Raw genomic sequence first — 26,525 nt, 5'->3', positions numbered from 1 at the left:
CCTGCCTGCATCTACTACTATTACTCCACTCATCGACCGCTATCCAGCATGCATCTAGAGTATTAAGTTAAAACAGAGTAACGCCTTAAGCAAGATGACATGATGTAGAGGGATAGACTCATGCAATATGAAGAAAACCCCATCTTGTTATCCTCGATGGCAATAATACAATACGTGCCTTGCTGCCCTTACTGTCACCGGGAAAGGACACCGCAAGATTGAACCCAAAGCTAAGCACTTCTCCCATTGCAAGAAAGATCAATCTAGTAGGCCAAATCAAACTGATAATTCGAAGAGACTTGCAAAGATAACCAATCATACATAAAAGAATTCAGAAAAGATTCAAATATTATTCATAGATAGACTTGATCATAAACCCACAATTCATCGGTCTCAACAAACACGCCGCAAAAAGAAGATTACATCGAATAGATCTCCACAAGAGAGGGGAGAACATTGTATTGAGATCCATAAAGAGAGAAGAAGCCATCTAGCTACTAACTATGGACCCGTAGGTCTGAAGTAAACTACTCACACTTCATCGGAGAGGCTATGGTGTTGATGTAGAAGCCCTCCGTGCTCGATGCCCCCTCCGGCGGAGCTCCGGAACAGGCCCCAAGATGGGATCTCGTGGATACAGAAAGTTACGGCGGTGGAATTAGGGTTTTGGCTCCGTATCTAATCGTTTGGGGGTACGTGGGTATATATAGGAGGAAGAAGTACGTCGGTGGAGCAATAGGGGGCCCATGAGGGTGGAGGGCGCGCCTGGGGGGGGCAGGCACGCCCCCCTACCTCGTGGCCTCCTATTAGCTGGCTTGACGTAGGGTCCAAGTCTCCTGAGTTGTATTCGGTGAGAAAATCACGTTCCCGAAGGTTTCATTTCGTTTGGACTCCGTTTGATATTCCTTTTCTTCGAAACCCTAAAACAGGCAAACAACAGCAATTCTGGGTTGGGCCTCCGGTTAATAGGTTAGTCCCAAAAATAATATAAAAGTGGATAATAAAGCCCAATAATGTCCAAAACAGTAGATAATATAGCATGGAGCAATCAAAAATTATAGATACATTGGAGACGTATCAGGCCCCAACGCAAATTGCACCAAATCCACCAAACCCTTCCTCCTTCTCCCGTCGCCTCCAACCTTTCCTGCGCCCGGACCCTCGCCATCGTCCACCCTTGCTCCCAATCCTCACCACCGGTCCTGATCCAATGCCGGAGATGTCGCCCAGCCCGACCCAGACCACCGCGAGGGAGACGCAGTCCGCCTCGTCTGTCCGCAGGGTCACTTCATACAATGTGATTTGCAAGGCGAAGAACGTCGCCCGGAAGTTATGGCGACGCTGACAGTGAGAGAGGGAGGCGACAGCGGCGTCGCAGGAAGGTTCGGACATGCTGGAGCAGCTGTCTCCTCCGCCGTGCCCGGATCCCCGCACCCCTTCCATCCGAGCGCCGATGCAGATTACGCCGTCCGACCCTGTTGGGACAGAGGATGATTCGATAGCCAACTGGGCCATTCCGTAGAGCTTTCTACCCACGCAGATGCCGACGATCGATGTATGTGACTCGCCGCAGCTCCATCGGGCGCAGATGAGCACGGGCATCGGGAGTGTCCGGGCTGCCCTCGACATGTTCGACGAAATGACCAAATAAGAGTCTATGCGTTTTCTTTGCTCCTGTCTGGTCAGATTTTTGCATAGACCACTAGTTTATTTCGCACATGATGATTTGCTTTGCTTTGTTTCGAACTTTGGAATTTAGACAATTCGTATCATATGATCGACGTGCATGGATTGCATGAATTTAAGAATTCAAATTTGAGATATGTGAATGTGCAGTGCAACATTTGAGAGGTGTCCGGTCAGTGCCCGATAAAATTAGATGATTTGGATTTTGGCATCGGGGTTTTGGGCGACAAGGTGGATGGTTTGTACACTAGTAATTCTCATTTACCTTTAATAACACTCTTAATAGTGCCAATTCCTTAATACGCACAGTCCTATCACATAATCGGTATAACAGTGGAGGACAAGAAACTTAACTTTGGGGAAACCACATATTTTGTCCTTCCTTTTTGGGAATCGTTAACGTTTTTTTTCTTCAAAAAACTTCCAATCTATTTATTCTCAATTATGGTAATACAAAGAACACCAGAGATGATAAAATTACAACAAGATCCGTGGATCACCAAGCGACGACTACAAGCACTGGGGCAAGATGAAGACATGCCGGTGTTATCGTCCATCCCCTGCCAGAGCAGGGCAAACATTGTTGTACTAGATAATCAAAAAGTCGACGTGCTAAAAGCATTTACAGCCGGACTTGACAAATCCAACCCCACAAACGCCCGCGGACGCGCCCGGGCGCGTCCGCGGACAGTGACCGGTCACGCCTCAAAAATGCATTCCACATCTGGATACCTCAAATTAGAAATCACAAATCCATATTACTGCATGCAACATAGTGGTTTAGAGCGGAGCTTTGTCCGGTTCCGTTCCCCGCTCGCCCGGCTGCGCTCGTCAGAGTGTTGGTCCGGTCGCCGGCAAGGTAGAGTAGGGCATGGGACACGAACCAGCTCACGGGACTCAAGGCGCCGCCGTCTCCCATGCCCTACTCTTTCTCGTCGGAGCTCGAAACCCGTTGGGTGCCGATGGACGTCAGATCGATGACGGATCCGTTCGGGGACGAGCCGTCGACGTCCACCACGCTGCGATTGCGACGCCCAAACTGATGCACAATACGAGACGCCGGAGAATGCGACTCCGCCTCGCCGACGTCCACCGCCGCGATGGATGCCGCTGCCTCCCGTGCCCGGTGCCTTGCACGGCGGGCACGCCGTGCCATGGCCTTGTCGGACGAGGCCCATGGTACGTCCCGATGCTCGGCGCGCCAACGAAGGGGTTGCGCGTCCGCTAGCGCGTTCGGACGCCAGACGGACCACATGGCCTCTGGCGAGGTAGCTACGGCTGGCCTAGCGCCGGATCCAGGCGCCATTTGGGTGAACACAATGGATTCCCGACAGATGGAGTCCGAGCGCAGCCGTGCATGGGCCTCCTCCGGGGCGCGGCAGAGCGCAAGCCGGACAACCATCTCCTCCTCGGGACCACGTGGGATGAGCTCGGGGTCGACGGATCTGGAGGGAAGGACTCGGGTCCGCTGCCCGCCATGCCAGAGATGAGCTTGGGTGACGGAGGGGAGTGGAGGCCTCGGGAGTGAAGTGGTTAGGGTTTGGTCAGGCGAGCGGATGTGAAGATATTTATGTGGGGTCAGGTGGGCCAGTATGGGCCGGGTCCGACGTGGCGGGCGTGCCCACGCGCCCCATATCCGCCCCATATTTGGGTTGGATATCAGGGGTGCCGCCCAGCCCGGGCGTTTAAGGGGGCCGCCTGGGTCAAAAAATTATGACTAGACAATGACGGGGCGACCCGCCCGGACGTATGAGGCGCGTTTGAGGCGCCCAGCTGTAGATGCTCTAAGCCCCCATAGGACTAGCACATCAGAGCACCGGCCATCATCGATGAAGAAAGTCATAGATTAGAAGGATCAAACCTGTAAACACCAAACAAAGACGAACGAAGATCGGATCCAAATGAATCCACCGAAGACCAACATAGACCAAATCCCGCGAGATCCAACGGAGACGCACCTCCACATGCCCTCCAACGAAACTAGACGCACCACCGAGACGGGGAATCGCCGATGCTTAACAATCAATAAACACGAGACACATATCATTTCTTTACTTGCTCGTTATTAATTACGAAAATTCACTGGGTCCCCCAAATATCCTTTAGTTTTATATACATATGTAAAAAGTAATAATAGTCGAAGTTGCATTGTGAGACCATGAAAGAGATTTAAAACGACCACTTTTGGAGTAGTGGAAAAGATATTATTTTAATTCGTACGAGATAACTTTTAATCGAGGGAAAATTCATAGGAGATACTAAAAACTTTGTAGCGTCTAGCATATTCCGTGTCTATCTTTTAGTTCGAGTTGTTGCCGTGGTTGCCAATATCGCGAGACTAGTGATACAGATAAGAGCATGTGTGATGTGGATATTTACAGATGTGATTGTTTTGTACTATGGCTCATTAGTTGTATTTTTGACAGTGACTTGTTAGATTTGTTGCACCACTTATTGAAAAGAAAAGAGAGCCCGCAATTATTTGAATGGTCAAACCAAAGCACCATTTGTACAGTTAGGGACACCAAAAATTGGCCTTAAATGTCTCGGCCGAAAAGGAAATAATACTAATTGTTTAGAGCATCTACAATAGGACTTTTCATATCCGTTTCAAACATGTGGATAGGCCGTCCGGTCACTGATCAATCAAAAGTAAACGACTTAGTCGAACTTCTCAAATCACGGACAAACGTCCGGGCTAACCGACACCTCTCATATCCAGCCCAAATATAGGGTGGACATGAGACGGCCTGGGCACACCCAGCCCTGTTCGCCTGACAAGACCGGTGCACCACCGACCCCATCGCAGTCCCACAAAACTTCGAGTCCGGACGCCTTGCTCCGAACCCTAGCTCAATCTTTGATTTCGATTCAGATCTCATCCACTCCGATGTCTAGCTCCGGCAGTGACTCCAGTTCCGACCTCGACTACGAAGAGGAGATGGCCCTCCGCATTACGCTGGAGCGGTCCAAGGTAGACACCGACGACATCTCCGAATCTGGAGCATCGTCGCAGCTCCCGCGACGGCGCAACGCGGATGCTGGAGCTGGACCCTCCCGGCCCGCGCGCAGCTCCGCTAGGACAGTGCCGTCTGCACCGCCCACCCCCCCTCCGTCTCCTTCCCCCGGCCGCGCCTCCATGCGGGCGGCGGTGGGTGATAGTTCCCATGCCGCCGGCCCGTGCACGCACTCCCCGAAACGGAGGTGCGTGCTGCGCACCGCGTGAGGCAGCGGGCACGGGAGAGGGATGCGACGGAGCAGTCCGCGCGCCGCCGCCGCCGCGAGATGCGGTGGAGCCCAATGAGGACGAGCGGCTCCTCGCATGGATCGACTGTCGGTCCCTCGCGACGGCGGAGACAGATGCTTGCCGTCTCTGACGGAAGAACGCCAAGGCGCTCCGGCTTGCTATTGAGCAGTCGGAGCATGAGGCAAAGCAGGCAACGACGGAGAAGGCTCGGGTCGCCAAGTTGAAGCGTGAGCAGGACAGGATGGTCCGTCGGATGAAGGGCTCATCATCCTCTCCGACTCCGACGACGACGACCGCGAAAGCTGCATCTTCTTCTCGAACGGCCAAGACCCTCCACCAGTCTCGGACGTCTACAGCTGCGCCGACGACCGGAAGGGCAAAGATTCGGGGAAGAAGTGGTGATCTCGCCCCTCCTCCTCATATGTTTATATCGTTTTTAGTTGTAAAAGTGTAAGAACTTATCCAATGACGAACTAAGTTGATTTTTTGAATGTTGCAAAGTTTGTTAATATCCGTTTGTAGTCGATTTTTGTTGTCCGTTATTTCATCATGTAGAATAGTTCAACGTTACACATTTAGTATGGATATAAAATACCAGATATGAAATACGTGGATACAGAGTAATAAATATTAGTTCTGTCTATTCAGTGCCCGCGCATCCGCGTGTTTTAGGGGCTGAATTAACCCATCGCGGTCGTAGATGTTCTTAAAACGGGACAGCGGGTGCAGGTCACCTGAATTCTCAACTATTTTTCACCTACAGATCAGTAGCTATCCATCTTCACTATTTACTGCTAAATATCTCTCAGTGTACATCAAAAGAATTACGAGATAATTACGCAGACAATTCTTTTAGCTAAGTTAAATTTCATATTTTATTTTCCCAAAGAATTTGTTAAACATCGAAGTCTGAAAAATTTCTGCTTTCCAGCCAGAAAAATCAAAACCAATATAGGCGCAAAAATGAAAAAAATGCGTGACATAAAAGAAAGCCCAAAAGAAAACCCTTCCACTCCATCCCATCTCTCCCCCTCGCCTCTTTCCCCTTCCCATTTCCATGGAGTCGTGCAGCTTCCGCACCGCCACCTCTCCTTCGCCGTTCCCCTCGGCTCCGTCCTCCTCCTCGTCCGCTCGCGTGCCGTGCCCCAGTCTCCGGTTCGCCGTAAGCAGTGCCCGCCTCAAGCCTATTTCTTTCTCTTTTTGTGTGTTTTGCCGCATCCTTTTCCTGATTTCTTTTCCTTTCCGCGCAGAGAGCAAGAAATGGGAGGCAGATGCGGATGCGGAGGATGGCGTCGGGTTTTGATGCCTTCCCACCCCTCCCAGGCAAAGTCTTCGTCGAGGAGGTGAGATTTCTTGGTTTATTAAAATAATAATAATCCTTTTCTGGATTAATAAAGCAGCTTTCTTGATTAGTATATTTGTTGATTTTCGAGAACCCTGACTTCCCCTAGCTGCAAATGTGCAATTAGATGCTGTTGGGTTGGATTAGCTCCGTGCGGGCTCTGGATTAGCCTATCAAGGACTTATTTCCTTGAACAAATAGTACCATGTACATGGTTACAGGGTTACTTTAGCTTCCTTGCCTTACTTGTGGTAGGCTAGAGTTGGGCTATCTAGATTCTCCGATTTGTCCCTCTCTTCCATTTTAGCGTGTTAGTCAAATGAGGTTCATGTAATTAGGTCAAGTAAAGTGGATCTATGTTAGTTGATGGTTCTGCCAGTGAATTATTTCTACTACTAGTTACATTCTGTCCATATAGCCTATAGGTTGATGCTGGATCAGTCAGTGAGATGCTTCTTTGATTAATTGATGGTTTCATCTTTTAGCTGCTCAGTGGAGCAGATAACTGTTTACTAGTCTTTTTTTAATCAAGTTCCTTGCGAATTCTTTCTCTGGATCACCATCATTATTGGGGTCGTAGTTACACAACTGAACCCTTCTCTAGCTAGTTTTAACACCGGTTCACTAAATACAGTTTCTGCAGCATTAGCGATTCTTCTTTTAAACCTTATCTCTTACTGATTAAAAAGATTTTGCATTTATTTCTGTTAGACAATTGGAGCTGAATATGGGGAAGGATTTGAGACTTTCAGGATGGACGGACCACTCAATATCGATGTGGTAAGCATATATCATGATAGGCCACTTGCAATTATGCCATTATGTGCTTTTAGCAGCCTACCATTTATCTGTTATGTTTAGTGGATGAGCTTTCTTCTACCTTTCAGGATTATCTAAACGAAAAATTGCAAGAATGCTTCCTTCAAAGGATAAGGCATGCTATGAAGCCGGATGAAGCATTTGGTCTAATTTTCTCATGGGACAATGTTATTGTGAGTTTTTTTTCTTGTGTTAGTGACATCGTGTTTGAAATGGCATTTTGGAAAATACTTGCTCGTCTATAGTTACTAATTGCAGCAATAGTCCAAGAAAACTATACTTGTACATAATTCAACATTTACCTGGTTCAGTTGAATTTTTACAGGATTCTTAGTTAAGTAGTTTCATTTGTAGGTGAATCCTCGTATTGTGCATATAGGTTGCCGCTATGTCATTACTGCCTCACTATTGACTGACATCTGATGCTCTTTTCGTTTCTCTTAAGGCTGACACAGACTCACTAAAGTTGGATGCTTGGAGACAGCTTGCTTTGGAGGAAGGTATTATTTTTGTAAACATAGTTGCATATTGCTATACGACCTGGGTAAACACATACTAATGTAATTTATCTTGCGCAGGGAAGGACATCCCTACTGCTGCTCATATCCAAAAGAGTATTCTTCATGGTGCTGCTGACCATGTCCTTAGAAAGGTATGTGGGTGTTTTGGTGGATCTTTTGAACTTTCATACCAAGCCTACATTATCATATGGCAATTCAAGTTACAGAAATATTTTAGCAGCAAAAAAGATGTGAGAAAATTTATATGTTCCCTTTTAGCCCCCTCTTGTTTGTCGCTCCAATGCCTTCGCTTGAATAGGGTACTGATACATAAAGCATCAATTCTACTTATGCTTACCAGGTTTTGTATTGGGCAAAAGAGGATGATCAAATGGAAAGATTGAAGGCACGCCTTATCGAGCTTTACTATGAAAGCCTCTTTAGAGTAAATTTCCTCCTTTTTGCATCAAGTAGGGTTTTGTTTTACTCTATGATTGCCCCTGACTGTCTGATATCCATGTAATTCAGCTTGATACCCCAGTAGAAGGATTGAGAGAATGGTTGGATGCAGTTCGGACAGCAGGTATACCCTGTGCTGTGGCATCGTCCCTGGATAGGAGATGCATGGTTGAAGCTTTGGATAGGATGTCGTTAAGCAAATACTTCAAGGTTTTTCTGTCACCCTTTTTAGTTCCCCAATCTTTACTGCTCTGAAGAACATACTCCGTAGCTTAGGCAGATGGTGATTATTACAACTTTATTTTACTTTTTCCTTGTCAACTACAGGCGATTGTGACCGATGAGGATGACATGGAGTCAATAGCACATAGGTTTCTCTCAGCTGCTGTTAAGGCATGCATTTTCCCGACTACTAGTTGATTGGTGTTGCTGAACTGTGCGAAGAACATACCTCTCACATATTTGCTGATCTTCTCTTCTTGGCAGTTGGATCGGAAGCCCTCGAAATGCATAGTGTTTGAGGATGACCCAAGAGGCGTTACAGCTGCTCACAACTGCACTATGATGGCAGTTTCCCTGATTGGTGCTCATCCGGCGTATGTAGCACTGTTTTCCTTGGAGCAATCTTGTTGTTCCACTCAGTCACATATGTTCTGTTAGGAAAGTCAATAGATGCTTCTTGTGTGTAACTGTTTGTGGTGACATACAGGTACGAGCTGGAACAAGCGGACCTTGCTGTCGCGAGATACAGCGAGCTCTCGGTGATCAACCTCAGAAGGATGTTTGCACACAAGGGGCTAAGCTTCATGGACATGCAGAAGCAGATAATTGAGAGGTCACCGCCCAAGAGAAAGCTGACAGTAGACACCATCTTCTGATTAACTATTTTGCTCCGGTTCCCCATCTTCTGTTCTTGAACCGCTAGCCTGCCTGTGGCTTGCGCACTGTACATAGTGTTGCATTGCATGTGAGTTAGATAAGATAGTGGCGTAGTGCTAATCTTAGCTGATCCCGTCGTGTTGCACTCGTTCAGAGATCTCTGAATGTAGTAGCTGTATTCAAAATTACAGGGAGAAAATTGCCGCCGTTGCTGCTGCAAGCTAATGGCGGTATCGAATTTATTCATTATTTTTAAGTTACATGGAGATGACTATTGCACATTGCTAAGTCTTTTTCTGGATGAGCTGCATTCTCTTGAGGACGCTTTGGCTGATGGCACGTTCTTCTTTTAACTTAATACCTGCACCAGTGTACTACTCCCTCCGTTCCTAAATATTTGTCCTTTTAGGGATTTCAAATGAACTACCACATACGGATGTATATAGACATATTTTAGAGTATAGATTCATTCATTTTGCTTCATATGTAGTCACTTGTTGAAATATCTAAAAAGACAAATCATTTAGGAATGGAGGGAGTATTTCCGGACTGGCGTAGAGCACAAACGTACAGAAAATGTGAAAATAATGTACAGGTTGTGGGTTTCGTTAGTACGAAACCAATGCCATCATGAAAAATGTGAAAACTATGTTTTTTGTGGATTTCATCATGAAAATGACCTCAGATTAGACGGCTTGGACACCTGAACTTTGACTCTGCATGCGAGAAAGCAGAGCAATTTCTGTTTAGGATTGCTTTTCTTTCGTGGCTTTCAAGAACAGTGATGAATTTCAATGTATTTTTTTGCTTCCATCAGCTCCCCTATGTATGAAAACTCTCTGTCAAACAGGCAGTTGAACGACCTCCTTTTCATTTCGGACGAATAAATGCAAAATCTTAGGTTGCTTGTTTTTCCCATCCTTTGTTAGCAACAGTCTGTGCCATGTACCTTTTTTTTCACGATGCAAGCCGGAGCAATGTACAAGCTCATTTCATAACAAATACTACATCCAAAGATTGAACAAGGGAGGTCAACAAATAAAACAAATTTAACCAACCCACAATCCATACTCTTTTTTTTTGAACTTATGGCACACTTTATTCAATCAAATGAAATATCTGTTACATCACTAACAAGTTCAGCTAGGATAATCTGCGGAGGATCACCCTCCCAAGAAATTACAGAATTAGAATCATAGGAACTCCTAGCGAGCTTAACCCACAACCCATACTTAATACCATCATTTGTGAAGAGCTCGCCTAGCGTAATGCGGTTAACAGGCAACTATAACAGAAATATACCTGCGGGACAGCACATTCAGCATGGATTGGATCCAAAAGAACTGAACATCAACAATCACAATTGCTCGACTGAACAAGACATGGTGACCTGCAAACATTCCTCTGAGGCAAGAGCCTTCTAACACAACAAAGAGGACCTCCTTTTCTCCTATTGAAACAATTGCCATGTGGAATGTTTGCAGTATTAGCAACCTTAACACGCTTGTGTCTATAGACTAGAGAGCTGGCTTTACGTACTCTAATTCATGGACCAATTCATAGACCGTGACACTGAAAGAGATTAGGGTGGGTTGTGTTACGCCCGCCACTTACAACAAATAGCTCCTGTGAATAAGACTTCTTGGCAGTGAATCAATTTACTAATGCTGCTTGTCTTGTTCTCATGCCTTTGTGACCACTGCAAGTAAAGCACAGAGTGCCATGAAGCATGGATGAAATTAGCCAATAAGGAAGTACTCTCGCCGTTCCATACAAAGTTGTACTAAATCAGCGACACTTAATATGGAATGGAGGGAGTATTTTTTTATCAATTATCATTAAACAGGTCCAGAGTGTGCTGAGACTTGTCATTTCAGTGGCATCAAGTTCAGCGGATTCAACAAAATGATCGTCACTACTGCATAGATAATGGGAGGGAGATACTATCAGAAGTCGAAAAATATGAAGTCGAAAAATCTTGACTGGAGCAGCAACCTTTCGTTAGATGAATACCCCATGAGAAATACAGTGCTTCCCATGTAACTACTTGCCACTCAAATGGAACAGAACCAACACGACATGAAAATCAGTAGAACCTCAGAAGAACAGATGCTAGTGCACCCTATCATTTTTTTGACGTTGTGAGGATAAGGTTCACTAATCACTATAGAAACAATTCTACCCAAGAATACTACATATATCTTGATTAGAATACTACATAGTGCTTGATTAGAATGTAGTTCAGCGGCCCACATGACTTGCTGACTCGAAGAAAATAAGTTGTTCACAGGGACCAGTATCACCTATAAAGTTGGCTCATCAGAAATTAACTCTGTGTTGAGTGAATAAATTATAGCCTGGGTGCATCCATATCAGGTTACATCGATCTATTAACGGACGTATCATTAATATATCTTACAGATCATTCATAATACAGTGAGGATTACAATTGTTGGCTCTTACCTGAACATTGAATTAGAGCCAGCATTCCACCATTCTTCTTGAACACTATAACCTTCTGACAATACCAAGAGAATGGAACACCTGAAACTATCTCATAGTGTGATTATACGACAATTTTACATACAAACATTTTTTATAAGATAAAATAATCTAGAGTAAAACAGAAGAAACGCAGTCTTGCAATATAACATCTATTCCCACAACATACTGCATTTCTGAATTTGATGCTAAATGTACATTGCTCTTGGTCTCCTTAATCCTCCCCATCTAGGCCTTCTGTGAGATCAAACCTTCCATGGTTCAAGCAACAACACAAAAATGGCATGCAAACAACAGAGCTGTAGCAGTAACTACAAAGCATACCCATGCAATTACCTCAAGTACAGCTGGACTGACAGGAATTTAGAGGTCTGTGTAATCCTTGCTCAATCATAACAGTGTAATCAGAGGGCAACATGGGCACTGTTAAGCTTCATGCACTAGCCAACGCAACCAAAAGTCCGAACTGATGGAAAGAGCTAGTGAAATCCACATATACTGTAACACCCCCTCTCACGTGTGACGGGGAAGACAAGTCAACACGTGCAACCGGAAGAGAGCGACGGCGCGCGAAACTCACGTATGACTCAAGAGGCCAATACATGGACACAAAGGGGGGCAACGGCAATTTTTAGATAAATTGCGCAAACCAGGACTTGAACACAAGACCTTAGCTCCGATACCATGTTAAGCTTCATGCACTAGCCAACGCAACCAAAAGTCCGAACTGATGGAAAGAGCTAGTGAAATCCACATATACTGTAATAGGCACAACGTCTTAATGCATAAAAATTAACAAGCAATGTAAGAAAGCAGACTGTTGTGCAGATAAAGTTGTAGCACCTGATCATCATTGTAGCTCCAGAATAAATGTGCTATTCTATCACCAAGTTACTAAAGCTCAAAGAAGAAAGTGGAAAGAATAGCCGTAGCCAACTGTAATACATTGATTGGATGCCTCTAGACTGCAGGTATAAATTAAATATAGAAATAGTGACATGAGAAACAAACTTCCGAAGCATAACGATATCATCAAAATGAATTAATAATCGATATAATCAGTGCAAGTTCAGAACTGAGTTCACTCATCTTTCAACAAAAATCATGTGAGACAGTGAGTCTGAATTTAATGGAAACACAAACATGGTATGGCCGCCAAACAAAATACATAACCTGGAATCTAATGTCAGTTACAGAGAACCCATATATTGGTACTGCTGTTGGATCTAATTACAAAAGCCAACAACAGTCATATGAATTCATTAGCAAGAGATGGTGTTTCAGATGCCATGCCACTTAAAAGGCAAAAAAAGAATGGCACATAGATGATCAGGTACAGTGCAGGCGAGGGCAGTGCTTGCCCTGGAGGAACATCAATGCCAATAAGCATATTCAATATTCATACAACAAAAAAAATAAGAGAGTCACAGTCCATTTGAAATTTTTATTAGTGGAATATAAAATAATCAGCACTCACGGCTAAATTTAGGCCTATATGAGTAGTGAAAAGAGAGTGTACCCGTTATGTTGCAAAGAGGGACTGATACTTCCAGGCTTCCAGCCAAGAACTTGTCCATCTCTTATGTTACGCTGTCTTCAGCTCATCCGTGATCCATCAGCTATTCTGAAAGCAAAACAAATAAAACAAGTTAGATGCCTATGATAGTATGCACAGTTGCACACTGGCTAGAGAGTGTAACAAATCATAGACCATAAATCAGAAAACGGTAAATTAGGAACTCGTGGTGCTCCTGCGGTTGACCAAGTGGCCAGCCTAGTGAAGCATCAACGATGAAGCCATGAAGGAAGGGGGCGGAGCCGTGGGAAGAAGAGCAAAAGCATCTTGTAAACAAGGGCGATGTTTGGCAGGGGGAATCGGCGAAGGCTCCCGCTGTCCATAAGTACGTCCGTCCAGTTGTGTTGCCTGAAGAAGGCCCAGCGGAGCAGGTTTACCGTTGGGAGGGAGGGATGGAGGCGGGCAGACGGCGGAGGGCAGGAGCTGGCGGCGCGAGGGGAGCGAGACGACACGTACCTGAAGAACGATGCAGGAGTGGTAATTTCACTGACGAGCGAAAATTAGAAGAAAAAAAACGTCGACAGCAGGGATCGAACCTGCGCGGGCGTAGCCCAACAGATTTCAAGTCTGTCTCCTTAACCACTCGGACATATCGACCTTGTTGTGCACAAAGCGAATCCTGGGTATTAGTATGGGAAGCTAACTTCCTTTTAATAAAAAATTCACTCCACTATGCCTAGTGTCACTCTGCGATCGGTGGATCATCGCTCTGCACTAAATTGGATAGCAACATAAGAGTGGAGTTGCATTTTCTGTCTCCTCCATCAGGCATGTGAACTGGTTGAAAATCATGGCACACTTGACTCGTTTGTGTCTGACTAACACGGGTTAAATGACTGGTGTCCTCTCTGGGTTTTTCTTGTATGCCCGTGGCCTAAGCTTAGCAATTGCAAAACGGTCTATCATTTGTATTTTTATTGTACCACCTAAGATAGATCCTCAACACCACATGGTGCTTATGGTCGTATATATATTACACATAATTATTTTGCTGTCCCGCGGTAATGCAGTAGGACAAACTCCTCACATTGCCCAACAATTGTACTCACTTTGCTAAAAAATAATTGATGTATAATACTTCTTCTATAAAGAAATATAAGACTTTTTAGTTGTATTTCTTTACAGAGGGAGTAGATTTTTGCGGATCTTTCTATGGACTTGGTTATTTTTTTTAAGTTTGACTAACAAAAATCATAGAGCTTCAGTTATTTGGAATGAGGGAGTGGTTTTTTTAGTTGTTTGAATTGCTTACTACATGTAATATTGGGAATGAGGGAGTAGTTATTACAAGAGGTTTTGAATTGGATCTTAAAAACAATTCAATCCATGCTGATAAAATAAACCCAGTGGAATCCTGAAAAATTGAAATTTTGAAACCACATAAAAGAGTTGCTTACCTCCCAGGAGTCGAACTTAGGACAAAATAACACTCATCACCCCTTCATTATCAATGGAACAAAGCCCAGCCCGACTGATTTGAAAATAACTGTGTAGCCTTGTTCTCGATCTCCAACCATCCGACAATTTCGGTGGCTGCGGCTGTCCGCGTGGAGGGGGGGGGGGGTCGGTTGACCTTTCAACGTCCCTGACGAAATAGTCAAATGGCACTCACTAGAGGCAGTGATGGTGAGCACAACCATTTTGGACCTCCCGGATTGCACCTCTTGGCACCTCAACCCTTCAGGCATGTTCACGACCAAGTCCCTCTACGACCGCTTGCCGGCTCGTCAGGGTCCAGAGGAGTTGGTTGAGATTTGAAAAACTAGGCTCCTCCCGAAACTTAAGATCTTTCTTTGGCAGCTTGTTCGTGGTCGTCTGCCTTCGGGAGACCAGGTTTTGAAAAGGCATGGGATCTGGGATGGCATGTGCCCATTGTGTAATGTGGAGGAAGACCTTAACCATATATTTTTCTACTGTGTGTCTGATTTTTTGTGGGACTGCCTCAGGAAGGTGCGGGTGTCACGACTGACATGGCGACCCCGCAGACCCTGCAGAGCACCGACGAGCCGGGCCACAAGCAAGGGAGAACGACGCGAAGAAGAGAAGCATTACTCTTACAGATGGACCCGAAATGGCAGGGTAGTAGGTGTGAGTGGGTGGGCTGCGGCCGCGTTGTACTTAAGCCTCACGGCTGCGTGAGTGCGGGATATCGATTAACTAGCATCAAAACAGATCGAGAAGTTGTTCTTCTCTTATCGGCCTCCTCCTTCCTTCTCCCAGATCTCCTTCTCCACCATTCATCCTCTCTTACTCCCTCCCTAGATCGGGTCCGTTACAAGTGGTATCAGAGGTACAGTCGATCTGGAGACTGGGTACCCCAAGCCGCGCTACCAGACCAAGCAAGCGAAGCAAGCGGCGGCGATGGAGACACAACTCGCGGATCTGATCAGATCCGTCAATGAGGGGCGCGCGGCGAACGACGCTCGCCTGGAGGTGATCCAGGCGTCCCTCGAGCTCTGGAGGCCGGCGGTCTCCAACCTGCAATGCGAGCTCGACGAGCTCTGCACCCAAGTGGGACGGATCGCCCTCCACCCGGCACTCGCGACGCAAGGCGAGACGGTGGAAGAAGTAGTGGTGCCTCCGGTACCGTCTCCTCCTCCGACGGGCCTCGAGCACCACATGCCAAGTGGCCACGGCGAGATCTTCAACTCCGGGGGTGGGGCTCATGGGGTGGTCACCATCCTATAGCCGCCTCCGGTCAAGGGTACGTACCAATCCCCACCGGAGAATTACGCATCTGTAGGAGTTGGGTCGAGTCGCATGATTAACTGGGAGCCGCCACACGCCACGCAGCAGTCACCGCACACGCATCACTGGGTGGTACGTCTCCGTCGTATTGATACGTCTCCGTCGTATCTATAATTTTTGATTGTTCCGTGCCAATATTATTCAACTTTCATATACTTTTGCCAACTTTTTATACTATTTTTGGGACTAACATATTGATCCAGTGCCCAGTGCCAGTTCCTGTTTGTTGCATGTTTTTTGTTTCGCAGAATATCCATATCAAACGGAGTCCAAACGGAATAAAAACTGACGGAGATTTTTTTTGGAATATATATGATTTTTGAGAAGAAGAATCCACGCGAGACGATGCTCGAGGGGCCCACGAGGTAGGGGGCGCGCCCTGGGGAGGCAGGTGCGCCCCTGACCCTCGTGACCACCCCATAGGGCGGTTGATGCCCTTCTTTCGCCGCAAGAAAGCTAATTTTCGGATAGAGACCGTGTCAAAATTTCAGCCCAATCGGAGTTACGGATCTCCGGGAATATAAGAAACGGTGAAAGGGAAGAATCTGGGAACGCAGAAACAGAGAGAGACAGAGAGACAGATCCAATCTCGGAGGGGCTCTCCCCCCTCCCGTGCCATGGAGGCCATGGACCAGAGGGGAAACCCTTCTCCCATCTAGGGAGGAGGTCAAGGAAGAAGAAGAAGGAGGGGGGCTCTCTCCCCCTCGCTTCCGGTGGCACCGGAGTGCCACCGGGGGCCATCATCATCACCGCGATCTACACCAACAGCTCCGCCATCTTCACCAACATCTCCATCACCTTCCCCCCTCTATCTACAGCGGTCCACTCTCCCGCAACCCGCTGTACCCTCTACTTGAACATGGTGCTTTATGCTTCATATTATTATCCAATGATGTGTTGCCATTCTATGATGTCCGAGTAGATTTTCATTGTCCTATCGGTGGTTGATGAATTGCTATGATTGATTTAATTTGCTTGTGGTTATGTTGTTGTCCTTTGGTGCCCATCATATTATTGCGCGCGTGGATCACACCCTAGGGTTAGCTGTATGTTGATAGGACTATGTATTGGAGGGCTAGAGTGACAGAAGCTTCAACCTAGCATAGAAATTGATGCATACGGGATTGAAGGGGGACCAATATATCTTAATGCTATGGTTGGGTTTTACCTTAATGAACATTAGTAGTTGCGGATGCTTGCTAATAGTTCTAATCATAAGTGCATAGAATTCCAAGTCAGGGATGACATGCTAGCAGTGGCCTCTCCCACATAATACTTGCTATCGGTCTAGTAAAGTAGTCAATTGCTTAGGGGCAATTTCGCAACTCCTACCACCACTTTTACACACTCGCTATATTTACTTTATTGTTTCTTTATCTAAATAGCCCCTACTTTTTATTTATGTACTCTTTATTATCTTGCAAACCTATCCAACAACACCTACAAAGTACTTCTAGTTTCATTCTTGTTCTAGGTAAAGCGAACGTCAACCGTGCGTAGAGTTGTATTGGTGGTCGATAGAACTTGAGGGAATATTTATTCTACCTTTAGCTCCTCGTTGGGTTCGACACTCTTACTTATCGAAAACTGTTGCGATCCCCTATACTTGTGGGTTATCAAGACCTGGCGCCGTTGCCGGGAAGCAATAGCGTGGGGTGAATATTCTCGTGTGTGCTTATTTGCTTTATCACTAAGTAATTTTTATTTGCTGTTCTTAGTTGTTTTCTATCTTTAGTTATGGGTAGGAAACGCAAAATACCAAAAAAATTAGTTGTACTCACTAAACCAATGGTTGAAGAACCACTCAAGATCTATCACACTGCTGAAGCTTATTACTTGGATCATCTTCGATCCCTATGTGCTCGTGCTGAAACCCCAACTAGCTTAGTTGAGGGCAAATCCTTAGATGATCATGCTTATTATGTGCGACACCGAATATCTGAAAAAGGGAAACATTTACTGGATCAAATTCATCGTTTGCAATTCTATGCTTGGAATTTATGTGAAATATATGATTTTACTTGTTGTTCTGAAAACCCTAAGAAACACCTTCCCTATCAATGTGAGTTTAGTAATAATGGAATCGTATCTTCGTATGCTAAAGGTGTTTATAGTTACTATGATGTTCAACGAATTGAAGAATTTGTTGCTTTTAAGGGTGCTTATGAAATTGCTTTTTTGATTGAAAAGTATGATGCTACTTTTTACAAATCTGAAAATTTTGTAATACTTAAATATTGCTATGATAATTATGCTTCTAATGCCTATGTTGAACCATATATTGAGTACTACTCCGCTGTCCAAGAAGAGACTAATATTTTGCAGGAGTCTATGGAAGAAGAAATTGATGAAACTGTGAGCTCATTGGACGAAAAAGATGATGAGAAGAGCGAAGAACAAAAGAAGGAAGAGTGGATTGATCACCCGTGCCCACCTTCTAATGAGAGTAACTCTTCAACTCATACATTGTTTAATTTCCCTTCGTGCTTACCGAAGGATGAATGCTATGATAATTGCTATGATCCCGCCGATTCTTTTGAAATATCCCTTTTTGATGATGCTTGCTATGCTTGTGGCCAAGATGCCAATATGAATTATGCTTATGGAGATGAACTTTCTATAGTTCCTTATGTTAAACATGAAATTGTTTCTATTGCACCCACGCATGATAGTCCTATTATCTTTTTGAATTCTCCCGACTACACAATATCGAAGAAGTTTGCACTTATTAAGGATTATATTGATGGGTTGCCTTTTACCGTTGCACATGATGATTTTGATGAATATAATATGCATGTGCTTGCTGCTCCTATTTGCAATTATTATGAGAGAGGAACTATATCTACACCTCTCTATGTTTCCAATATGATAAAATTGCAAGAAACTATTTATACTATGCATTGGCCTTTACTTTGTGTGCATAAATTGTTCTTTTATGACATGCCGATGCATAGGAAGAAAGTTAGACTTCGTTATTGCATGATATATGTTACTTTGTGCTCACTACTAAATTACAAATCATTGTTAATTAAAATTGGCTTTGATATACCTTGGGATTCGGGTGGATCCATTACTTGAGCACTATATGCCTAGCTTAATGGCTTTAAAGAAAGCGCTGCCAGGGAGACAAACCGAAAGTGATAGAGAGTCATTTATTTCTGTTGTGTGCTTTTATAAAGTTTAGAAATAAAAATAATGTGCCAAGGTTTGCCTTTAGGATGTTTACATTTGCTTGATGGTTTGTACGGTGCAGGATAGAAACTTTGGCTGTAGTGCGCGATTTTACATTTTTTGCTGGAACGTCAAATGGTTCTGATTCTTTTTGCACTGTCTTCCTATACAAAGTTTTTATTTTTCCTAATTTTGGTACAATTTTTCAAGTATCATAAGTAGGGTGAATGTTCAGATTATTACAGACTGTTCTGTTTTAGACAGATTCTGTTTTTGATGCATAGTTTGCTTGTTTTGGTGAAACTATCAATTTATATTAGTGGATTAAGCCATGAAAAAGTTATATTACAGTAGACACAATGTAAAAAACAAAATATGAATTGGTTTGCAACAGTGCTTAGAGTAGTGATTTGCTTTATTATACTAACGGATCTTACCGAGTTTTCTGTTGAAGTTTTGTGTGGATGAAGTGTTCGATGATCGAGAAGGTCTCGATGTGAGAAGAAGGAAGAGAGGCAAGAGCTCAAGCTTGGGCATGCCCGAGGCACCCCAAGTAAATATTCAAGGAGACTCAAGCGTCTAAGCTTGGGGATGCCCCGGAAGGCATCCCCTCTTTCTTCAACAAGTATCGGTATGTTTTCAGATTCGTTTCGTTCATGCGATATGTGCAATCTTAGAGCGTCTTTTGCATTTAGTTTTCATTTTTATTTTATGCACCATGCTGGTATGAGATAGTCCTTGGTTGATTTATAGAATTCTCATTGCACTTCACTTATATCTTTTGAGTATGGCTTTATAGAATGCTTCATGTGCTTCACTTATATCATTTGAAGTTTGGATTGCCTGTTTCTCTTTACATAGACAACCGCCATTTGTAGAATGCTATTTTACTTCACTTAGATTTGTTAGAGCACGGGCATATCTTTTGTAGAAAGAATTAAACTCTCTTGCTTCACTTATATCTATTTAGAGAGATGACAGGAACTAGTCATTCACATGGTTAGTCATAAAATCCTACATAAAACTTGTAGATCACTGAATATGATATGTTTGATTCCTTGCAATAGTTTTGAGATATAAAGATGGTGATATTAGAGTCATGCTAGTGGGTAGTTGTGGATTAGTAGAAATACTTGTGTTGAGGTTTGTGATCCCCGTAGCATGCACGTATGGTGAACCGTTATGTAACGAAGTTGGAGCATGAGGTATTTATTGATTGTCTTCCTTATGAGTGGCGGTCGGGGACGAGCGATGGACTTTTCCTACCAATCGATCCCCCTAGGGGCATGCGCAGTAGTACTTTGCTTCGAGGGTTAATAAACTTTTGCAATAAGTATGTGAGTTCTTTATGACTGATGTTGAGTCCATGGATTATACGCACTCTCACCCTTCCATCATTGCTAGCCTCTCTAGTACCGCGCAACTTTCGTCGGTACCATAAACCCACCATATACCTTCCTCAAAACAGCCCCCATACCTACCTATCATGGCATTTCCATAGCCATTCCGATTCCCCAGAAACACATTCCCTTTCAAGCTGAGCTGAGACGTATCCGGCACCTTTACTTGGTCCAGTGCTGCCTCCGGCACTTCTAGCCGGCTTTTGTAGCAAATTCTATTTGTTCTTCGTCGCTTTGGGTTGTGGGGCTTACTTCCTAGAGGGCCCGCCCGTGTCACCACCAGTCCACCGAACCAGCTGTAGATCGCCGATATTGATTTGATTCTCCGCTACCCACCAAGGTAGAAGACTGCTTGATCCGCAAAAGAAGTATGCTTTATTTGCTTATAGAACAAAAGTATACGCTTTTTCAGGGAAAGATAGATGGAATAGGGCATTCAGCAGTTTGAAGAGGTAGCCTTTTTCAAATATATTGCCATGCAACTTTCATTATCATCATATACATGACTTGAGCATTCATTGTCATATTGCTTTGCATGATCGTAAGATAGCTAGCATGATGTTTTCATGGCTTGTCCGTTTTTTTATGTCATTGCTATGCTAGATCATTGCACATCCCGGTACACCGCCGGAGGCATTCATATAGAGTCATATCCTTGTTCTAGATATCGAGTTGTAAGTAAATAAAAGTGTGATGATCATCATTATTAGAACATTGTCCCATGTGAGGTGATCAAAATAAAAGTGGCCAAATAAGCCCCACAAAAGAAAAGAGAGGCCAAAGAAGCCTACAAAAAAAGAAAAAAAAGAAAAAAAAGAGAGAAAAAGAGAGAAGGGGCAATGTTACTATCCTTTTACCACACTTGTGCTTCAAAGTAGCACAATGTTCTTCATATAGAGAGTCTCTTGAGTTATCACTTTCATATACTAGTGGGAATTTTCATTATAGAACTTGGCTTGTATATTCCGATGATGGGCTTCCTCAAATGCCCGAGGTCTTCATGAGCAAGCAAGTTGGATGCACACCCACTTAGTTTTCAGTTTGAGCTTTCATATACTTATAGCTCTAGTGCATCCGTTGCATGGCAATCCCTACTCACTCACATTGATATCTATTGATGGGAATCTCCATAGCCCGTTGATACGCCTAGTTGATGTGAGGCTATCTTCTCTTTTTTTGTCTTCTCCACAACCACCATTTTATTCCACCTATAGTGCTATATCCATGGCTCACGCTCATATATTGCGTGAGGGTTAAAAATGTTGAAGCGCGTTAAAAAGTATGAACCAATTGCTCGGCTTGTTATCGGGGTTGTGCATGATGTGAGTATTTTGTGTGGTGAAGATGGAGCATAGCCAGACTATACGATTTTGTAGGGATAACTTTCTTTGGCCTTGTTATTTTGAAAAGACATGATTGCTTTATTAGTGGGCTTGAAGTATTATTGTTTTATGTCAAATGATATACTATTGCTTTGAATCACTCGTGTCTTAATATTCATGCCATGATTAGATATGTGATCAAGATTATGCTAGGTAGCATTCCACATCAAAAATTATCTTTTTTATCATTTACCTACTCGAGGACGAGCAGGAATTAACCTTGGGGATGCTGATACGTCTCCGTCGTATCTATAATTTGTGACTGTTCCATGCCAATATTATTCAACTTTCATATACTTTTGGCAACTTTTTATACTATTTTTGGGACTAACATATTGATCCAGTGCCCAGTGCCAGTTCGTGTTTGTTGCATGTTTTTTTGTTTCGCAGAATATCCATATCAAACGGAGTCCAAACGGTATAAAAACTGACGGAGATTTTTTTTGGAATATATATGATTTTTGGGAAGAAGAATCCACGCGAGACGATGCTCGAGGGGTCCACGAGGTAGGGGGCGCGCCATGGGGAGGCAGGCGCGCCCCTGACCCTCGTGGCCACCCCGTAAGGCGGTTGATGCCCTTCTTTTGCCGCAAGAAAGCTAATTTCCGAATAGATATCGTGTCAAAATTTCAGCCCAATCGGAGTTACGGATCTCCGGGAATATAAGAAACGGTGAAAGGAAAGAATCTGGGAACGTAGAAACAGAGAGAGACAGAGAGAGAGATCCAATATCGGAGGGGCTCTCTCCCCTCCTGTGCCATGGAGGCCATGTACCAGAGGGGAAACCCTTCTCCCATCTAGGGAGGAGGTCAAGGAAGAAGAAGAAGGAGGGGGGCTCTCTCCCCCTCGCTTTCGATGGCACCAGAGTGCCACCGGGGGCCATCATCATCACCGCGATCTACACCAACACCTCCGCCATCTTCACCAACATCTCCATCACCTTCCCCACTCTATCTACAACGGTCCACTCTCCCGCAACCCGCTGTACCCTCTACTTGAACATGGTGCTTTATTCTTCATATTATTATCCGATGATGTGTTGCCATCCTATGATGTCTGAATAGATTTTCGTTGTCCTATCGGTGGTTGATGAATTGCTATGATTGATTTAATTTGCTTATGGTTATGTTGCTGTCCTTTGGTGCCCATCATATGATTGCGCGCGTGGATCACACCCTAGGGTTAGCTGTATGTTGATAGGACTATGTATTGGAGGGCTAGAGTGACAGAAGCTTCAACCTAGCATAGAAATTGATGCATGCGGGATTGAAGGGGGACCAATATATCTTAATGCTATGGTTGGGTTTTACCTTAATGAACATTAGTAGTTGCGGATGCTTGCTAATAGTTCCAATCATAAGTGCATAGAATTCTAAGTCAGGGATGACATGCTAGCAGTGGCCTCTCCCACATAATACTTGCTATCGGTCTAGTAAAGTAGTCAATTGCTTAGGGGCAATTTCGCAACTCCTACCACCACTTTTCCACACTCGCTATATTTACTTTATTGTTTCTTTATATAAACAGCCCCTACTTTTTATTTACATACTCTTTATTATCTTGCAAACCTACCCAACAACACCTACAAAGTACTTCTAGTTTCATACTTGTTCTTGGTAAAGCGAACATCAAGCGTGCGTAGAGTTGTATCTGTGGTCGATAGAACTTGAGGGAATATTTATTCTACCTTTAGCTCCTCGTTGGATTCGACACTCTTACTTATCGAAAACTGTTGCGATCCCCTATACTTGTGGGTTATCACGTATCTATAATTTTTTATTGTTCCATGCCAATATTCTACAACTTTCATATACTTTTGACAACTTTTTATACTATTTTTGGGACTAACATATTGATCCAGTGCCCAGTGCCAGTTCCTGTTTGTTGCATGTTTTTTGTTTTGCAGAATATCCATATCAAACGGAGTCCAAACAGGATAAAAACTGACAGATATTTTTTTGGAATATATATGATTTTTGGGAAGAAAAATCCACGCGAGACGGTGCCCGAAGGAGGCACGAGGCAGGGGAGCGCGCCCCACCCCCCTGGGCGCGCCCCTGACCCTCGTGGCCACCCCGTAAGGCGGTTGATACCCTTCATTTGCCGCAAGAAAGCTAATATTCAGATAGATATCGTGTTAAAATTTCAGACTAATCGGAGTTACGGATCTTTGGGAATATAAGAAACGGTGAAAGGGTAGAATGTGGGAACGCAGAAACAGAGAGAGATAGAGAGACAGATCCAATCTCGGAGGGGCTCTCGCCTCCCACGCCATGGAGACCAAGGACCAGAGGGGAAACCCTTCTCCCATCTAGGGAGGAGGTCAAGGAAGAAGAAGATGGAGGGGGCTCTCTCCCCCTCGCTTCCGATGGCACCGAGTGCCACCGGGGGCCATCATCATCACCGCAATCTTCACCAACAACTTCACCGCCATCATCACCAACTCTTCCCACCTCTATGCAGCAGTGTAACCCCTCTTTTACCCGCTGTAATATCTACTTAAACATGGTGCTCAACGCTATATATTATTTCCCAATGATGTATGGCTATCATATGATGTTTGAGTAGATCCGTTTTGTCCCATTGGTTATTTGATGATCGTGATTGGTTTGAGTTGCATGTTTTATTATTGGTGCTGTCCTATGGTGCTCTCCGTGTCGTGCAAGCCTGAGGGATTCCCGCTGTAGGGTTTGCAATATGTTCATGATTTGCTTATGGTGGGTGGCGTGAGTGACAGAAGTACAGACCCGAGTAAGTAGGTTGTTTGCGTATGGGATAAAGAGGACTTGATACTTTAATGCTATGGTTGGGTTTTACCTTAATGATCTTTAGTAGTTGCGGATGCTTGCTAGAGTTCCAATTATAAGTGCATATGATCCAAGTAGAGAAAGTATGTCAGCTTATGCCTCTCCCTCAAATAAAATTGCAACAATGATTACCGGTCTAGTTATTGATTGCCTAGGGACAAATAACTTTCTCGTAACAACAAGCTCTCTACTAAAACTAATTTAGTTGTGTCTTTATCTAAACAGCCCCTAATTTTTATTTATGTGCTCTTTATTATCTTGCAAACCTATCCAACAACACCTACAAAGTACTTCTAGTTTCATACTTATTCTAGGTAAAGCAAACGTCAAGCATGCGTAGAGTTGTAACGGTGGTCGATAGAACTTGAGGGAATATTTGTTCTGCCTTTAGCTCCTCATTGGGTTCGACACTCTTACTTATCGAAAGAGGCTACAATTGATCCCCTATACTTGTGGGTTATCAAGATCTTTTTCTGGCGCCGTTGCTGGGGAGCAATAGCGTGGGGTGAATATTCTCGTGTGTGCTTGTTTGCTTTATCACTAAGTAATTTTTATTTGCTATTCTTAGTTGTTCTTTATCTTTAGTTGTGGATATGGAACACGAAATACCAAAAATATTAGGTGTACTTGCTGCTCATGGAGATGAGGAACCTCCTAAAACACTCGATGCTCGTTATGTGACAGATATTATGTACTACTTTGATAATCCAGAGAAAACCCCATTCAATTTGGTAATGGGAGACATGTTGGATCAACGTGAATACCTTAGGGATTATCGCTTGACTCAAAAAGGGAAACTATTATGGGATCAAATTTATATGTTGAAATGGTATGCTAGGCAACTATGCTTGAGATATGATTATACTTGTTGCTCTAGGATGAAGGCTCCACACCTTCCCTTTTTATGCAAATTTAATGATAATGAAACTTTGGCTTCTTATGCTAGAGGTATATATGACTATTATGATGTGGAACAAATAGAAGAATTTGTTGCTTTTATGGGTGCTTATGAAATTGAATCTATGTTCAAAGAATATGAAAATATTTATGATGCTGTCTACAGACCTGAAAATTTAGCTATCCTTAAATATTGTTATGAGAATTATGAATACAATTCCGATATTGATGGGTTTATTGAGAAAGTCTCTGCTGTCCCAGAAGAGACTAATATTTTGCAGCAATCTATGGAAGAACAAATTGATGAAACTGTGAGGTCATTGGATGAAAAAGATGAGGAGGAGAGCGAAGAACAAAAGGAGGAAGAGCGGATTGATCACCCGTGCCCACCTTCTAATGAGAGTAACTCTTCAACTCATACATTGTTTAATTTCCCTTCGTGCTTACCGAAGGATGAATGCTATGATAATTGTTATGATCCCGTTGATTCTTTTGAAAAATCCCTTTTTGATGATGCTTGCTATGCTTGTGGCCAAGATGCCAATATGAATTATGCTTATGGAGATGAACTTGCTATAGTTCCTTATGTTAAACATGAAATTGTTGCTATTGCACCCACACATGATAGTCCTATTATATTTTTAAATTCTCCAAACTACACTATATCGGAGAAGTTTGTGCTTATTAAGGATTATATTGATGGGTTGCGTTTTACTACCACACATGATGATTTTGATAGATATAATATGCATGTGCTTGCTGCTCGTACTTGCAATTATTATGAGAGAGGAACTATATCTCCACCTCTCTATGTTTCCAATATGATAAAATTGCAAGAAACTGTGTATACTATGCATTGGCCTTTACTTTGTGTGCATGAATTGTTCTTTTATGACATGCTGATGCATAGAAAGAGAGTTAGACTTCGTCATTACATGATATATGTTACTTTGTGCTCACTACTAAATTACAAATCATTGTTAATTAAAATTGGCTTTGATATACCTTGGGATCCGGGTGGATCCATTACTTGAGCACTTTATGCCTAGCTTAATGGCTTTAAAGAAAGCGCTGCCAGGGAGACAACCCGGAAATTTTAGAGAGTCATTT

At 43.8% G+C, this 26,525-nt stretch overlaps 1 protein-coding gene and 1 non-coding gene across 3 annotated transcripts; one reads left to right on the top strand and one right to left on the bottom strand.

Moving 5' to 3' along the window:
- Positions 1-5,909: 5,909 nt before the first annotated feature.
- Positions 5,910-9,213, top strand: LOC125551945 (Haloacid dehalogenase-like hydrolase (HAD) superfamily protein). 2 transcript variants are annotated; one of them, XM_048715374.2, is made up of 11 exons: positions 5,910-6,095; positions 6,184-6,276; positions 6,987-7,055; positions 7,163-7,267; positions 7,540-7,594; positions 7,673-7,746; positions 7,956-8,000; positions 8,123-8,263; positions 8,381-8,446; positions 8,540-8,649; positions 8,763-9,213. In XM_048715374.2, exons 1-11 carry the CDS (start codon positions 5,991-5,993, stop codon positions 8,929-8,931), a joined length of 1,032 nt encoding a protein of 343 aa, XP_048571331.1. In that variant the 5' UTR covers positions 5,910-5,990; the 3' UTR covers positions 8,932-9,213. The 2 variants fall into 2 exon arrangements, with proteins under 2 accessions (XP_048571331.1, XP_048571322.1); XM_048715365.2 differs by having other exon boundaries at positions 5,911-6,095; positions 7,956-8,039.
- A 4,312-nt stretch (positions 9,214-13,525) lies between these two features.
- On the bottom strand, positions 13,526-13,607 carry TRNAS-UGA (transfer RNA serine (anticodon UGA)). Its single transcript has one exon. It is a non-coding gene; the product is annotated as a tRNA-Ser (tRNA).
- Positions 13,608-26,525: the final 12,918 nt, after the last annotated feature.

Source organism: Triticum urartu, chromosome 1A, assembly GCF_056163025.1.
Source record: "Triticum urartu cultivar PI428250 chromosome 1A, HENAU_Tu73, whole genome shotgun sequence".
Taxonomy (NCBI): Eukaryota; Viridiplantae; Streptophyta; class Magnoliopsida; order Poales; family Poaceae; genus Triticum; species Triticum urartu.
The sequence above is the reverse complement of the archived record's forward strand: the minus strand, read 5'-3'. Positions and strand labels throughout refer to the sequence as shown.

Excerpts from the sequence above, each read along its gene's own strand:
- LOC125551945 (XM_048715365.2), top strand. The coding sequence starts at position 5,991 with ATGGAGTCGTGCAGCTTCCGCACCGCCACCTCTCCTTCGCCGTTCCCC. Across the intron at positions 7,595-7,672 it reads ACAGCTTGCTTTGGAGGAAG|GGAAGGACATCCCTACTGCT; the intron begins GTATTATTTTTG and ends TATCTTGCGCAG. Across the intron at positions 8,264-8,380 it reads CGTTAAGCAAATACTTCAAG|GCGATTGTGACCGATGAGGA; the intron begins GTTTTTCTGTCA and ends TGTCAACTACAG.